General features: G+C 42.6%; 1 protein-coding gene across 1 annotated transcript in view; it reads left to right on the top strand.

The window, feature by feature from the left end:
* Positions 1 to 16,716, top strand: part of Enthd1 (ENTH domain containing 1) — a 106,875-nt gene that overhangs the window by 34,126 nt on the left and 56,033 nt on the right. The window contains exons 3-4 of the mRNA XM_041672517.1: positions 8,640 to 8,758; positions 16,199 to 16,322. Of these exons, the coding sequence (XP_041528451.1) occupies positions 8,640 to 8,758; positions 16,199 to 16,322 (243 nt within the window). The remainder of the gene's footprint in view (positions 1 to 8,639; positions 8,759 to 16,198; positions 16,323 to 16,716) is intronic.

The raw sequence follows: 16,716 nt of genomic DNA, 5'->3' as shown, positions 1-16,716 counted from the left end.
ATCAAGTTGCAGTGAGACTAGGCACCTCCTCTTCTACTAAGGCTGGATGAGGCAATCTGGTAGGAGGAATGGTCCCCAAAAGCTGCCAGCTGATGGAGGAAGGTCATTGGCTAATAAAGGAACTGCCTTGGCCCATTTTATTGGTTAGAGGATAGGTGGGAGGAGTAAACAGAACAGGATACTGGGAGGAAGAGGAAGTGAGCTCAGAGTCTCGACAGCTCTCCTCTGGGGAGCAGACGCCTGAGAGAGACGCCATGCCCCGCTCCCGGGATGAAGCTCCGACCCAGGATGGACTAGGCTAGAATCTTCCTGGTAAGACCGGTTCTCACAGATTATTAGAGATGGGTTGATCGGGATATCAGAATTAGCCAGTAAGGGCTAGAGCTAAAGGGCCAAGCAGTGTTTAAATGAATACAGTTTGTGTGTTGTTATTTCGGAGCATAAGCTAGCCAGGCTGCCGGGGTGCTGGGGATGCAGCCCCGCAGCCCTTATTACTACAGCCAGCACAATCAGTGACAGTCCCTGCTCTCACTTTTAGGAGTTATACACCTAGTTACACAACTGTAATATATATGCACAGGGCCTAGGTCAGTCCCATGCAGGCTCCTTGGTTATCGGTTCAGGCTCTGTGAGCCCAGGTTAGTTGGTTCTGTGAGTTTTCTTGTGGTGTCCTTGATACCACTGGGTCCTATAATCCTTCCTTCCCCTCTCCCACATGATTCCTCAAGATTCACCTAATGTTGGGCAGTGGGTCTCTGCCTCTGTTTCCATCAGTTGCTGGGGGAAGCCTCTCTGATGACAGGCTAGGCATCAGTGGGTTTTCTTTTGTTTCTTTTAAAAGTTAGTTTTGTCTTAAAAATATCTCACTGAGTGTTGCATGTTGAGTTATGGAAATCTTGTGTGTGTGTGTACATACATGTCTCTATGTGTATGCATGCATGTGCATGTGTATGCATGTCTGTGTGTGTTCCCACGTGCTTACTGAGGATTGAGCTTCTCACATGTCAGGTAAGCGTCCAGCCCCTCAGCTACTCCCCAGCTTGGGTACTGGGGACCCCCACTGCAGTCTCACTCAGCTGTCTCTTTGTTCTGGAACTGAGCACTTAACAGTTTGTGAATTCTCCCATTATTCTTGAGACCACTTGGTAGCTGTTACTTGGGTCACATGTGTTTATGGACAAAAGGCTGAAATGAAATTGCCTTAACTCCCTCTCCAAAGACCCCCAGTAATAAAGTAGGCCCTTCCTTCCTTTCTTATCTACCCGCTTCATTTAGTTTTTTTTTTTAAATCTTTCTAAATGCCTGTTTTTCTTTTTTATTCTTATCACTCTTAAAAATTGTCTTTCCTCAGCAAACCCTAAAAATTCACCTTTCAAGAAAAAAAATATATTTGTACACCCTGTCTCTGGTAACAAGAAATAGCCAGAAGCAGGACAACAGAGCAAAAGAGAGGTGTCTCTGGAGTGGGGCTTCTAGAACGTTTCCTCCAAGGTCATGGTGCTTCATTTCCTCAGTTGCTGGAAAGTTGGTGTCTAAGGTCCCTACCCCTGTTCTTCTCTGGGAAATCATTATAGCAGGAGAGAGTCTCTTTGTCTGGCGTCATGGTCCCTCCTGAGGATGTGCGTACTGATGGGCTGTGGTCCAGCTCTCTTGCTTCTTGACAGTAACTGTGAGGAGAGCCTAGCTTGACAGCTTCTAGAAGGATCTATTGCGTCCTCTCTTGCTCTAGTCCAGTTCTGCCTCCCGCACCCCTCATGTATCTTAGAGGGTGTTTTCTAGGGAACTCAGCAGTAGCTTTCTCTCCAGATAGAAAACAAAAGACAGTAATAGCAGGTGGGTGTGAAAGAGAAAAAAGAGAAAACAAATGCAAGAAGCGCGATGGCTGCTGAGTTTGGGTGATGAACACGTGTGTGCCGCATGTCATTCTTTTTTTTTTTTTGGAATTATGGACAATAGAGAAGCTATTTATTTAAAGGGGAAAAACTCACAGATCACTGTCACAGACAACAGCCGTCTGCTCAATCAGGAAGGGAACTAGTTGCTGGAAGAGGAGCCGGAAGCCAGAGTGCAAGCAGAGGGAAGTGGCCGAGCACATGTCATTGTGAGCCTTTTCTGTGAGTTTAACATTGTGAGGAAAATGGAAGTTTTAAAAAGTAGAAGCGAGTTCAGTTGCGTGGGAATACTCAAGTATAATAATGTTCCAGGAGGATGAAATGGAGCAGTGTGGTGGCTCATCTGTAATCCAGAAGATTCACTGTGAGTTTGAAGCCAACCTGGATCACACAATGAGAGAAACTGGAGTCAAGATTCCAAAAATGTGTGAGTTTGAAAAATTACAAACTCCATCAGCATGATAATACCTTTATACCTTCCTGGTTCTTCAGTAGTTCCCTGAGCTTGCCTTGCCTTTGCCTCACCTTCTTTCTGTCTTGTGTGTGTTCATGTGTATGCATATATGTTTGAAGATGTACATGTATAGAGGCCAGAGGTCAATTTGGGGTGTCTTTCTCAATGACTCTCTATCTTAGTTTTTGAGATGCAGTCCTCGCTGAGCGTAGACCTTGCTGATTCAGTTAGGCTAGATGACTCGTGAACTCCAGGGACCTCCCCATCTCTGCCTCCCTAATGCTGGGCTTCCTAGGTGCACACCGCTGTACCTGGCTTTTTATGTGACTTCTGGAGATCCCAACTCAGGTCTTCATGTGGATATAGCAAGCACTTTACCAACTGAGCCATCGCTTCAGCACCTGGGTGTTTTCTAAGGTAGAATATATTATCTTTTATGAAAACTTTTTTTCTTAATCAAGTCTTACTGCATTGCCCAGAATGGCCTCTGGAGCTGGGCCATAGCTCTCCTCTTTCAGCCTCCTTAGACTGCAGTGCATACCACATTCTGGTTCTGAAGGATGACTCAGCGTGACTGATAAAAGTTCACTGAGAGGACCCTATTGATCTACCATGACAGCGTTTGTTAACACCAGGAGACAGTCTGGATTTGTTGGTTTATGGGACATCTCAAGTCCAGGGTTACAGTTGCGCTGATAATGTCTTGTAGCCTGTTGGTTCCATATCTAGCCTAAGAGCTGTCACGGGACCCACCAGTTCTGCTTTGAGGTATTATCTGAGTGTTGCAGGCTCAACAGGATCTCCAGCCTCTCCAGATAGTCTCCACACGTTCTGCAGCTGCAGCCCTGAGCCGCTCATCTTCTCTGCCTCCCTGGCACTACTTCCTGTGGCATTTTCAGTCTTGACTTGTGGAAATCCAGAAGTGCATGTATAGTCACCTAATCTAATGGAGCACACCTCACTTCCAGTGTGTGCTGTCTGATATCAAGCAAGGAGGGAGGACCATGCACGTCCACAGGCTCTCTGCAGCTGACTGCTTTTCTTGTCCGCAGACAGATTCATCACACTTGAGCCATTGTGTTGCCTAGTTTTAACTGTCACCTTGACACAACCCAGAGTCGCCTCACTGAAGAATCTCGGTGAGGGACTGTCTAGAGCAGGTAGGCCTGTGGGCGTGCCTGTGCAGGGCTGTCTTGCTTGTTAATTGATGAGGAAAGACCCACCCTTGTGTGGGCAGTAGACTGGGTTCTGAACTCTGAAAGAGTAAAGAACACGTGCTCTGTACAAGCAACAAGCAAGCAATACTTGCTTTCATTTCTCCGCTCTCAGCCCTGGCTGTGATGTGACTAGCTGCCTGACTTCCTCTTAATGACGGACTGTGATCTGGAATTGTAAGCCAGATGACCCTTTCTCCTTCTTTTTTCCTCAAGGTTACAGCGATGTAAGTGATACGAGAGGGGTGACTCTGGGCCAGTGCCTCTCAAAACATGCATGAGGGTTCCCCTGTGTGAGTCGTCCTAGGCTTGACTTCTCTCAGTTTGCTCAGAACTCTCTGAGCTGTTTATTACCCGACCGCTCTGCTGTGAAAGCCAGGACCCATGTCATTTCAGAAATAATTCTGCTGCTGACTACTGAAGGAGAAATCATTATAGTTTCTTGGGTGCTCTGAGTCCCACTGTTTGCCAAGATTAATTAGAAAATGTCCAAGTAAAAATAAGTCCATTTTAATTACTCATTTTCACGTAAGGTTACAACAAAATGAAAAGCTACAAACATAGTTCCTGCAGGATCTGGCACCTACTGTCCTGTGCCTTCTGTCCAAGAGGTTCCTTCTGTCAGACAGGATTTCTGACTTCTGTGTTTTCTGGGATGCATACCATCCCTCAAAACCCCTTCAAATTTACTTGAGGATGTTCTGTAGTTACTTAGGAAAGCCGGTTTTTCCTTGTAAGCCTGTCTGTGTGCGAGGCTTAACTTCCTGTCAGGATGTGGACTTCACGAAGGTAGAGCCTGTCTCATGCGGACCTGTTGCTTCTAAGGTGTTTTTCTTATATGATCCCAGACTTATATACCTCTCACAAATTTGGGGGCTTGAATGTGAAAAAATTTAAAGATAAATAACTTTAAAGTCTGGCATGTTATATGTAGACATAAAAGAAGAAAAGAAAACCAAACCTGGTATGATGGCATATACCTCTTGAGGTTCGAAAGAAAATCGCTCCCATAGGGAGTGGCATTATTAGGAGGTCTGGCTTTGTTGGAGTAGGTGTGGCCTTGTTGGACGAAGTCTGTTACTGTGGAGGTGGACTTTGAGGCCTCTGATGCTCATGTTATGCCTGGTGTGGAACATGGACTCCTTTTGCTGTCTGCAGATCAAGAGATCATGGAGAACTCTTAGCTTCTTCTCCCGCACCATGTCTGCCTGCATGTTGCCATGTCCCACCATGATGATAATGGACTAAACCTCTGAAACTGTAAGCTAGTTCCAATTAAATGTTTTCCTTCATAAGAGTTGCTGTGGTAGAGGTGCCTCTTTACAGCAGTAGAAATCCTAACTGAGACACCTGTAATCCCAGCTATACTTAGGAGGCTGAAGCAGAGGCATCATGAATTCAAGGCAACCTGACCTATAAGTGAGACTATCTCAAAATAAAATACAAAGAGCTCATGCCTGGTATGCATAGTACCCAGTAGTTCATTGTCAAGTACAAAAGAGAGAGAGAGAGAGAGAGAGAGAGAGAGAGAGAGAGAGAGAGGAAAATTTTACCACGTGTATGTTGTCACTTTTTTATTTTTAATTATGTGTATGTGTATCTCTGTGCAGGTTTATGCACATGAGTGAGTGCTAGTGGAAACCAAAGAGGGCTTTAGTTCCCCTGGAGCTGGAGTTACAGGCTGATGTGTAGCGCTGAGTGCTGACAATCAAACTCAAGTGTTCTGCAACAACAGTGCGTGCTCTTACCACTGGCTCTCCCACTCCCTCCCACATCTTAAGGAGTGTAAGCACCGTTAGGAGTGAGACCTGCAGGCACTCACTTAAAACACGGGGTCCTTAACTGTGGAAGCTTTGTGTCATTCCTTTCTCTCGGGGAAGTCAGATTTGATTTCATAACCCTCACGGAGTCTTATCTTTATATGTATTTATATGTATTCTCAGGCTTGAAAATCTTTTTAAATACATGAATAAATTGTGGTTTTGAAGCAGAATCTCACCGTAGAGCCCAGGCTGGATATCCAGGCTGACTTCAAACTTAGTCGTTCTGTCTCTGCCCACATGCGGGCTTACAGACATGCAGCCATCATGCCAGGTTGGATTGCCTTCTACTACACAATCTATCAAAAGCACGGAATTCATAGTACATTCTTATAAGTACTTATCACACATAAAGATTCAACTTAATTAGAAGCATATGCTTTTATGAGTGAAGAGGGACCATTCACCCACATGAATACCACTCATTGCTCACTGTAAGCACGACACTGCATCCATCTTATTTCATGATTATTATAGATAGAAATGCTGTAAAAACTTGTTCACATAAATCATAGCCAGGACTAGAGGTATTTTATTGTAGCACTGTCAATCAGTCCTATGATTTCCTTTCAACTAATGTGCCAACAATTACCTAGTGGCTTACTATAGAAATATTTCCTATCTCTTGTCAACTGCAACTTGATGGAGTCTTACTTCCATGCTATTGAAAGCAAAGAGTTGGGCACACATTGTTTGGGGAAAGATTTTTTTAAACACTCATTAGCAATAATTTACTTTTTCAATTTCTGTGAATAATACAAAAATCCACTGTACTAAATTGTATCAACTATTAATTATACTTGTTGTCTAACCTAATTAAAAATTGCAGGGAAATGAAACTGACGATGTATTTTTCAGAAACTGATTTTATAGTTTATACTTGAAGTGTTTTCAGTTCTTCAGAACAGCAGATTTGGTTTATGCAATTTTTAAAAATAGCTCTCATATAATCTACTTGAAAAATGCAGCCTTCATTGTGAAAACAATAAATTGAATGGGATTTCAAGTGGCCTTTTCTCCATAAAATGCCTTATTTATTCTAATAAATATAAGCATTTCTCCAATTTCTTCTGTGGTAGTTTGAATAGGAATGTGCCCCATAGACTCATGTGTTTGAATGCTTGGCCCATAGAGAATGACACTATTAGGGAGTGAGAGAGTAGGTGTGACCCTGTTGGAGGAAGTATGTCCCTGTGGAGGAAGGCTTTAAAGTCTCCTATGCTTAAGCTATGCCCAGTGAGGTACACCGTCTCCTTCTGCTGCCTGTGGATCAAGACATAGAACTCTCAGTTGCTTCTCCAGCACCATGTCTGCCTGCATGCTGCCATGATGAAAATGGACCAAACCTCTGAATTGTAAGCCAGCCCCAATTAAATGCTTTCCTTTTAAGAGTTACGGTAGTCATGATATCTACACAGCAATAGAAACCCTAACTAAGACAACATTCAAATCTCTATATCCTTTACAATTACTTTTTTATTTACTTATTTTGGGTGCATAAGTACATGTGTATGTGTGCCCGTGCATGCCATAGCACGTGAGTGAGGTCAGAACAAGGTGTGGTGCCTTTCCCCGCTAAGTCATCCTGCCTACCATCTATTTGCAGTGGGGGCTTCTTGTGGAGCCCAATCTGGCCTTCGAATCTATGTGTAGCAGACACTGACCCTGAACTCAGGATCCTCCTGCCTGTGCCTCCACAACGCTAGGATTTCAGGTGTGCACCACCCTGCTGCCACAGGACTCCTAAACCCTGTCCTAAGGTGGCTAGCCCAGGCTTGGAGCCTTGTGAATTGTTGCACTGATAACATAAAGATGTCCCTCTTGCCCCCCACCCATATACGCAGGCTTTCATTGCTCTGCTCTCAGGGGACTCTTCCTTAGGAGTGATGTGTTGTTGATCATAGCTGAGGATGGAAAGCACATGAATGTTAAATGAAATTGGCCATCTGTCCTGCTGCTCCATGCTGTGTGTAATACAGTTTTTCTGAATATCAGGTGTCCTGGTATGGACCAGTGTAAGTATCCCATATTGCCATGATTTTGCTTTTCAAAAGACTATGTCTGAGACAAGATGCTGGGCCTTCCCTGCCTTGACTAAATGAGGTCTCCTTGAGGTGGCTTGCTTGTTTTCTGTTCCTACTATTGGTACCTTATGTTTGGGGAAGAAGACCCGTTCACAAAGTGGACAAATGATAAGTCTTTGATTTGTGGAGTAGGGGAAATTATGAATGGCAAAAAGGAAAGAGCTGGCCAAGCCTTCTCAGGCAGATGAGCTTTTGGAAGAAAGGTCTGAAGATGTTGCAGAGCTGGGAATTGATTCCCTTAAAAAAGTCAGTGTGATCTTAGGCCCCAGGAGTACTTAGATTCCCCACAAGTGTACAGACACCAACATGAGGACAGTGGTCTTATACCTCTTATTGTCTACCACAGCATCCCAAGATAGAGTATGACTAATACTTTTTAGAGGTCGTGTATGCTGAGTAAATGCTATACAACTGAGCTGAGTCCTGGCCTAAAGTTTTACCATTAGAGCTGGTACTGATAGACAGTAACTAATCTAGGAAGATGAAGGATATTAAGACTGAAAAATATGCCAAATGTCTCCCATCCAAGTAGTAACCAGGCCCGACCCTGCTTAGCTTCCAAGATCAGACGAGATGGGGCGCATTCAGGGTGGTATGGCCATAGACAAAATATGCCAAATGTAATAAACATAAACAGACATACCAGTTTATCTTCTTTGGTGTATTTTCTCTTTTATGCTTATTTTTTGTTTTACATTAAAGGTTTTTTGCCTCCTCAAAAAATCTATACATTTATGATCTGTTCCTCCTACACAAAACACATGAGATTCACCTTTCAGGATTAAGAATACTTAAATATTATAATACTTATTGTCATCATTCTTACGATTCTAAGATTCCCACTGAGTAGACTTTGTAAGTTCTGGTTTGTTGTATGATACTATGTGCTACTATAATTACCACTACATTTTACATTATTTTCAAAATACTTGAGATAATAAAACTATAACATAATTGCTGAGATGAGACAGGACCATACTTCACACTGTAGATTTTGAACTCCTCTAGGCTCGCCAGTGTTGTGAAGTAGTGCATCCTCAGAGGTGGATATTGGTATGTGATGTGAATTTAATAGGTGGAATTAATCTTCAAAAGTAATTAAAGTTATATACAAATACAAAAATAATACATTTTTTCCAAAGTAAAGCTTTGTTGACAGTTTATGTTGTTGGCAGAAAACACCTCCAAGGCAAGACTGAGGCTGGAGCAGTGCCAGGATGTCCCCTCACCTGCTGAGCCCTCCCTGTCCAAGGACTCTCCTCTGCTCAGGATGAAGATATGGAAATCAACAGAGGTGAGATGCTCCAGTTCCCTTTGCCACTGTGCTAGGTAACCAAGCACGTGCATTAAAACCTGAGTGTGTTCCTTTACAGCTCTGCGGGTTATGTGCTGAAAGATGCATCTTGACATCGGCGTTTTATGTTATTAGGGGTTTTAAATATCAACAAGGCAAAATCATGTTGAGTTTTTTTTTAGTTTGTGCTGTTTATTTTTTCTATTGCTTTGGAATTCTTTCTGCTTATTATCTATTAACAATGCATTTGGACCATTTCATCTGTCAATTATTTTTTGTCTTCCATCGTTCCTGCTGCATTTTAGGCTGTCTCCCAGTCCATGTGTCCTTTCATTTGTTGGTGCCTAGAACTGTCCCTGCCCTGGGAGTTGTTTCCATTTCAGCGTCTGCCTTCTCTCCCAGGACCTTGGATCACTTCTGTTCACTCACCCTTACTTAGCTCTGTTCTTGTGCACTTTTCTCTAAGTGGTAATTTTAGTATTAAAGAGTTTCCCCAGACTTGATGGAACCACAGAGACAGATGTTGGGTGAAAAAGTCCTATAGAAACATGCAGCATTTAGAGCGGGGAAGGCTGGGATAGCAGACACAGCAGCAGCCCCTGCTTCTCCGTCACTGACTGTCCTCTCCATTGTCCTTTCGCGGCATCTGCACGTATTTTATTCAGATGGTTTTTAGATCTGTTTATTTTCCTTTTGTCAAGAGTGAACTTTTTGATTTTAGACTATAAAATAAGCTTTTCTCGCATGGGTCATGTGTGCGTGCGTGCGTGTGTGTGTGTGTGTGTGTGTGTGTGTGTGTAGGTCTAGAGTCCCTCTTAGCCTCCCTGATTAACAGGTCCTCATTTGCCTGCTCGCTGCAGGACTTACACTAGCAGGTTGAGGTTCCCCTCTTCCACTGATGTCAGAGATATTGCCCATCTGTTCTGTAGAGCCAGGTCAGTGTGTCCCATCATGTGACCAGCTGCTGGAGAAGTGTGTGTGTCCCCTTGTCTGCTCAGGTGGCTCCTGCCTCCTTCCTGTATGAACAGAGATCCAGTGTGCTGCCTGCTCTTCTTTTCCTACGAATGCAGCTCCTTGACCATCTACTGCATTTCCTGGGAAGGGGGTTCGGAATCTTGACTCTTTCCTCAGCCCTTTTAGGTACTGAATTTAATGGCTTTCCTACAACTTTGAAAAGGGATTTATATAGTTCAATTTTACTGTCCTTTAATGTACAACTTACAGATTTTTAAAAAATAAAACTAGATAATTTAAAAAGATAAGACATGAGGTGAAATGATTTTAAATTTTACTCTTTCATGATCGCTGGTAGCTTTTCAGTAGAACAGACTTGAATACCCCTCTGTGTAGTAGGACCAGAGACATCAAACGCCACCTGATTTCTTATGTCAGCCTTTAGGTCCTGACGCTTTTGTCTGCTTTTAGAGGTGCCCTCACTCACTGGTTTATATAGTACCGTATTTTGTGTCAGTGAGAAGATGGTAGCTGTTTACACAGGAAGTGTTCTAGAAGCTGAGCTTTAACTTTCTAATACACGATTGTGTGTTAACAATATCCCATCAGCTTCCTGACAAGCATGGCCTCATGTTACACCAGGACATTCAGTGCAGTCCAATATGTCTTCTCTAGATGTTCCTGTAGCAAAAAACAAACTCTAGCACGCTGAACAGTAAAGCTAGCTGTTGCGGTGAACTGCCTGGAGGGGCTCATCTACAAGACCAGCCAGCCCCTTGTTTCCCCATGCAGAAGGGAGCCATGTCCAGGGCTCAGGCAGAGTGAGGTGCCTTTGAAATATCTCTGAAAAAACTCAAATAGAAACCTCGTTAACCATTCTCTTTCCACAGTCAAGAGTAAATTATCTTAAGAGACAAAATTATTTTAGAATCTATTTTTAAAGATTTATTTATATGGCTGTGTATGCCTATATGAGTGAATGTCTCCTGTGTGCAGTGCCTTGGAGGTCAGAGGTGTTAGATCCCTGGAACTGGAGTTACAGACAGTTGTTAAGCCAACAGAGGTGGATCCTGGGAACTGAACTCCCATCCTGTGGAAGAACAGCTGATGCGCATGGTCGCACCCAACTTTTTTTTTTTTAACATGGGTGCTGGGGATCTGAACTCAGGTCCTCACACCTGTGCAACAAGTGCTCTTGCTGACTGAGCCACTGCTCCAGCCCCAAGTTTCATTTTTTTGGTTCTGTTCATGTTTCATTAGTTTTCATTATGTAAACTTAAGTCTTCTAATAAAAATAGTGGAAAAAATTAAAATGAAATAAAAAGAAATGAGCCAGTAGTCCATAAAGGAGCGGAGGGAACCTTAATGCCATTACTAAGTGCAAGAGGCCATTGCCAATGTGTGTACCCCAGGAATCCAGCAAGAGGGGCCTGGGAAGGGCAGACTCGGAGAGTATAAGGATTGGAGTCTCTGGGGTACAGGAAGGGTCTCGGCAGCTCAGGGAGGGCTTTGGGGGAAACTTCTCTATACAATAATGATCAGCATGTGTCATTAGACCTTTGCCAGAACCCAAAGCATGAAGGGCAGCAGGGGTATGTTCAGTGCTAACTACAGACCTGAGTGAGCATGTGTCTGCAGTCATTCAGGGACCATGCCTACAGTAACGCTGCAAGTAAGATGGACAGTGTGCACCGAAAACCAGTACCCTGTGCTCAATTAGTCTGTAAAGCCAAAATAGCGCTGAAATGTATTCTGCTTTCTTAGAGGAGACTTTTTATAAAGTCTTCAAGTAAGACAAGTATTTCTGAGAATAATGAAGCTCCAGGAGTAATAATGGAATTGGTGAGCTGATGAGCTACACAAAAGTGAAGACTTCTATAAGGTAAAAAGATAAGGTAGAAATTCTTAAGAAGTTAAAAACTAAAAATGAACACTAAGCTGTTAATGATATACTTTTTAAATGCATCATCGGTCTATAAATTGATAAAGAGGACGACAGTCAGGATGGCTCTGCGGGTGAAGGTGCTTGCTGCCAATCCTGTGGACCTGAGTCCAATCCCTGGGACCCATGTAGTGGAAGAAGAGAAAACCGACTCCCGCAAGTTGTGCTCTGATGTCTGTGTATGGACTGTGGCGTGTGTGTCCCCTCCCCTACACCCCAAAAATGAGTAATTAATACATTAAATTTCTTTAAGAAATTGATAAGCGGGGGGGGGGGTGCTGGGGCTGCAGCTAAGTGGCAGAGAGTGCTTTATGTACTTAAGGCCCTGAATCCAATCTACAGCACCAAACATATGCACCTGAAAGGGTGAAATACCTCACAAAATCTTACTCAGTCTCATATGCAATTAGGTAAAACAAAATTGTATGCCTTTACCACTGATGGAAAAAATGTTTAATTGCTACCAACCTGTATTTGCACTGAGAGGAAGAGTCTCTCCAACACGCTGCTGGATCCAAGCAGGTGCCACTTCTGAGAGCACAATTTGGCACCGTTCACACTCAAAACAAGCCCATGTGAGTACTCAGCGATGCCACTATGAACATACAGCTTGAAAAGGTGGCTGTATTAAGCTTTTTATTGCAGCAATTTTAATAGATAGAAACAAGAAAAATCTTGAAATGATTACCAGTAGGGGATGATTAAGTTAATTTACACATCAGGAACACAGCTCAGCTTGTCTTGAAAGAAGCACATTTGTAATATGTACTTCAATGAAAGAAGCCTTTGTGGGGACAGCACACGATGAATTATTATATTTGTTATGTAGAAAGATGGACAAGGTAGATTGCTTGCTCCTGGGCAGGCTAGAGAGTAATACATACATACATACATACATACATACATATATATATTGACTCCATTTAGCTTCCACTAGCTGCCCCAGGAGAGGCACCGCCTTTGAAAGAATGGGCAGGAACTTCGTTCTCTGTTCTTTACCATTCATGTTGTTTGGTGTTTTGCAGTGAGTATTTTCTCTAAAAATTAACAATAAAAGCACAAATATAGCCATTAAATGGACATTTAAGCAGAAGCAATGATGTAGCAGAGATGGGAATGATGAACAAACATAATTAGATTAAGCATAATTTCCACTTCTCTAACAACTCTGATAAGTTCAAATTTCTGCAAATAGGACAAATTGCACAGAAATAAACCAAAGGGCAAAATCTGTATATTTTTCATTTTGCAAAATACTTCGTGGAAGCAGCAGAGCAGACATTTATCGTCCATCACTATTGATTTAGCAACTCACAGCGACATAGAAGGTTTTGGTCAGCTTTAATTTTGTGTGAACCACTTCACAACATCCCTATCAGTTGCTATGGAAACAGCTGCAACCCCCCCCCCCCAATTGCAGCCTTGGTTGTTTTTTTTTTTTTTTTTTTTTTCATCCAGTGTCCTTGGGCAGCAAAGAAGGTTTTTTGGGGGGTTTTGTTTTGCTTTTGTTTTATTTTTGTTTTAGTTTTTGAGGTAATAAAAGCTACAAATAACCTTATTATCAAATTTAATGATAAAAACTATGGAGAGTCTGAAGAAAGAAAACAGAGCAGTGTCAATTATAAACATAAAATGTTTCCTTAGTTTTGAAAGTAATACTCTGGTGAGCCCTGCTCTACTTTTGAAAGCTCTGTTCTGCTAAGAATTTTATTTGTGGGGCTGAAGAGATGGCCCAGTCAGTGAGAGCACTTGCTGTGCAGGCATGAGGACCTGAGTTCAGAGCCTGAGGACCCACATCAAGAAAGTGTGTGTGACCATGAGCAACTGTGACTGCAGTGCTGAATGGAGGGACGGGGGCAGGGAGGGCAGAGACAGGAGTTATTACTACAAACCACAGCGAGCTCAAGGTTCAGTGTGAAGAGACCTTGTCTCAAGAGAATAAGGCATAGAGGAAAAGAGGGCATCCCAAGTGATCCTCCAACCTTCAAATGCTTGTGCATAGACATGTGTTCTTGCACACACACACACACACACACACACACACACCTCAATGGAAATGGTTAACGATGTAGAAGTTTGCATTTCTTTTTAGCACTAAATGACATTCTACTGATTCACCCATTTATCTACCAAAGCTTGCTTCCAAGTTTTGTTCATCATGAATAAAACTGCCATGAAAATCATGGTGAAATAAGCCAGATTCAGATACCAGATACCACATTTTCTCATCAATGAAGGACATAGATTTAAACACACACACACACACACACACACACACACACACAAAAAAAAACCTATGTGTAGATTTTTGCCGTTGAGAACCTGAAAAGCTCTGTATCATTATAAAACATAATTACCAAAATATAAAATGAAATTAATGAACCTTGCATTCATTTGGGGGTTTTCTTCTGTGATGTTAGTATTTTTGCTCTGAAATGATGATGAGTTTAATGTGTGCAAAATCCAACAGGTAACCATGGATACACTCTGTTTGCATTATCTTTTATAGCCTTTGCATGGAAAAAAAGAAGATACAGATACAAAACAGAAGAGATTCTCATAGTCTGATAGGCTTGACTTGAGCTGGTGACATGTCAGTCTGAGCTCTTGTAATTTGTCTTGTTAGCAAGCTAAAGAAAAATCATAAGATAATTTCACTTGATAGAGTAATGTATTTGATAGAGTCCAGCGCCCATTTATGGAAGAACTTAGCAAACTCGAAGCCAGATGGTGGGCAAATAAAATGAATATTATTTCAGCAAATATGGATAGTAAAGGGATGCTGGGAGAGATGGCCAGCATTGTTAGCCTGGAGGCACACACAGTGAACTCTCAGAATGGCTGAATCAGAAACAGTGACAGTACCACATGCTGATTAGGATGTGGAGGGATCAGACTGCTCCTGTTTTGCTGGTAGGAATTTAAAAAGGTGAAGTCACCCTACAACTGGTAGTATCTTATAAAATGGAATACATTGTGGGGAGATAGGGCTTGTGGTTAAAAACACTTCCTGTTTTTGTAGAGGACCCAGGTGTGGTTCTCAGCACCCAAATGGCAGTTCACAACCACCTGTAAGTCCAGTTCCAAGGGATTCAATACCCTCTCGTGGCCTCATTGAGCACAAGAGATACAATGGTTCATAGATACATATGCAGGCTAAGCTTTCATACACAATAAATAAATAAATCTTTTTAAAATATATTTATTTATTATGTATACAATGTTCTGTCTGTCTGTATGCCTGCAGGCCAGAAGAGGGCACCAGACCTCATTACAGATGGTTGTGAGCCACCATGTGGTTGCCGGGAATTGAACTCAGGACCTTTGGAAGAGCAGACAATGCTCTTAACCACTGAGCCATCTCTCCAGCCCAATAAATAAATCTTTAAAAAAATTAAAACCAACTGAATAGGTGTCTGTGCTGGGTACAGTTAATCCCAAACTCAGGAGGCAGAGGCAGATGGATCTCTGTGAGTTCTAGGCCCGCCAGGGCTACATAGTGAGATCTTGTCTCAAAAACAACAAAACCTGAATACACATCCATATACCCCAACAATGGTACCCATAATATCTCATAGACATGGAAATTTACTTATAGCATATAAAAACCTGCACCCAGAAATTTTGTCTGTAACAGCCCAAATCTAAAAAGAACCAGATGTATTTGAATGGGTTAAACATAAGTGTCTGGTGTGCACTCAGCAGGGAAGAGGAAGGAACTTTTGGTGTACACAACAGCTTGGGTGAGTCTCAGGGAACTGCACTAGATGAAAAGAGCCAGTCCTAAAGGGTTGCATAGTGTGTGGTCCCATTTATATAACATACTTTAAATGTCAAAAGAACAGACAGGCCAAACAGATTTGCTGTGTCTCTGGCTGAAATCATGTCAGATCCCAAACACGTCAAGTCCCAGTTAGGGTTACTGTTGCTATGATGAAACACCATGACCTAAAGCCACTTGGGGAAGAAAGAGTTTATTTCACTCACAGTTCCATGTAATAGTTATCTCCAAAGCACTGAGGGCAGGAACCTGGAGGCAGGAGCTGAGGCAGAGGCTATGGGGTATGCTACTTATTGGCTTGCTCCACCTGGCTTGCTCAGCCTGCTTTCTTATAAACGGGGGTGGGGAGTGGGGGAGGAGATGACAGGACCCACCAGCCCAGGGATGGCTCCACACACAATGGGCTGGGCCCTCCCCCATCAATCACTGATTTTAAAAATGCCCCACAGAGTTGCCTACAGCCTGATCTTATGGAAGCATGTTCTCAATTGAGGCTCCCTCCTCTCCAGTGACTATAACTTGTATCAAGTTGACATAAAACTAGCCAACACACCCGATTTTCTTTTGATCATATGTCTGGGTATGTGCACGTGAGTGCAGAGCCTTCCAAAGCCAGAGGCATCAGATCTCCTGGAGCTGGAGCGACAGGCAGTTGCAAACTGTTGGATGCACATGCTGGAACTCAGCTCCAGCCTTTCCTTAATGGCTGAACCATCTCTTTGTTGTGGTTTTCAATGCATGTATTCTTTCTTGTTTGTGTCAGGACCTAACATTATTGCATGACGAGTATCCTAAGCAACTTTTGCCTGCAATACCTCCTCCCATCACCTCTCCTACTTCCTGGATGTCAGAAGGGGAAGCGGAAGTCTGCAACCTCTGGGATGCAGGTAATTTGGTTATGGACAGAAGTTTCTCCAGAAACACGTGTAAGATGTGCTAGAAGGGAAGTCTGCACAAATATAAGATTTGATTTTGAAATATAGCAACAATTGACTTGGTTTGTTGCTGGTAATCGGGACAGGACTGTATGATAAATCTATCCAGCCATGGCCTTAGGCTCCCAGTTTGTCAGTCACTTGCTTCACTGACTTTTGTTTCTTTCATTTCTTTTTCATTTTGTCTAAAAATTAACTGTAAACCTTGAACTTTTTCGAAAGCTTTAGAGAGCAGAACTAATTTTCTGTTCTTAAAAAAGATTTATTTTTATTACTTTTTAATATGTATGAGTATTTTGCATGCATATTTGTCTGTGTTCCACATGTGTGCCTTTGTGCCATGGAG

The sequence above is a fragment of the Microtus oregoni genome, unplaced genomic scaffold, assembly GCF_018167655.1.
Source record: "Microtus oregoni isolate MIOR12 unplaced genomic scaffold, Mior012 000022F_ref0000154, whole genome shotgun sequence".
NCBI classification, from domain to species: Eukaryota; Metazoa; Chordata; class Mammalia; order Rodentia; family Cricetidae; genus Microtus; species Microtus oregoni.
Note: the sequence above shows the minus strand (reverse complement) of the source record. Positions and strands in the feature narration are given on the sequence as shown.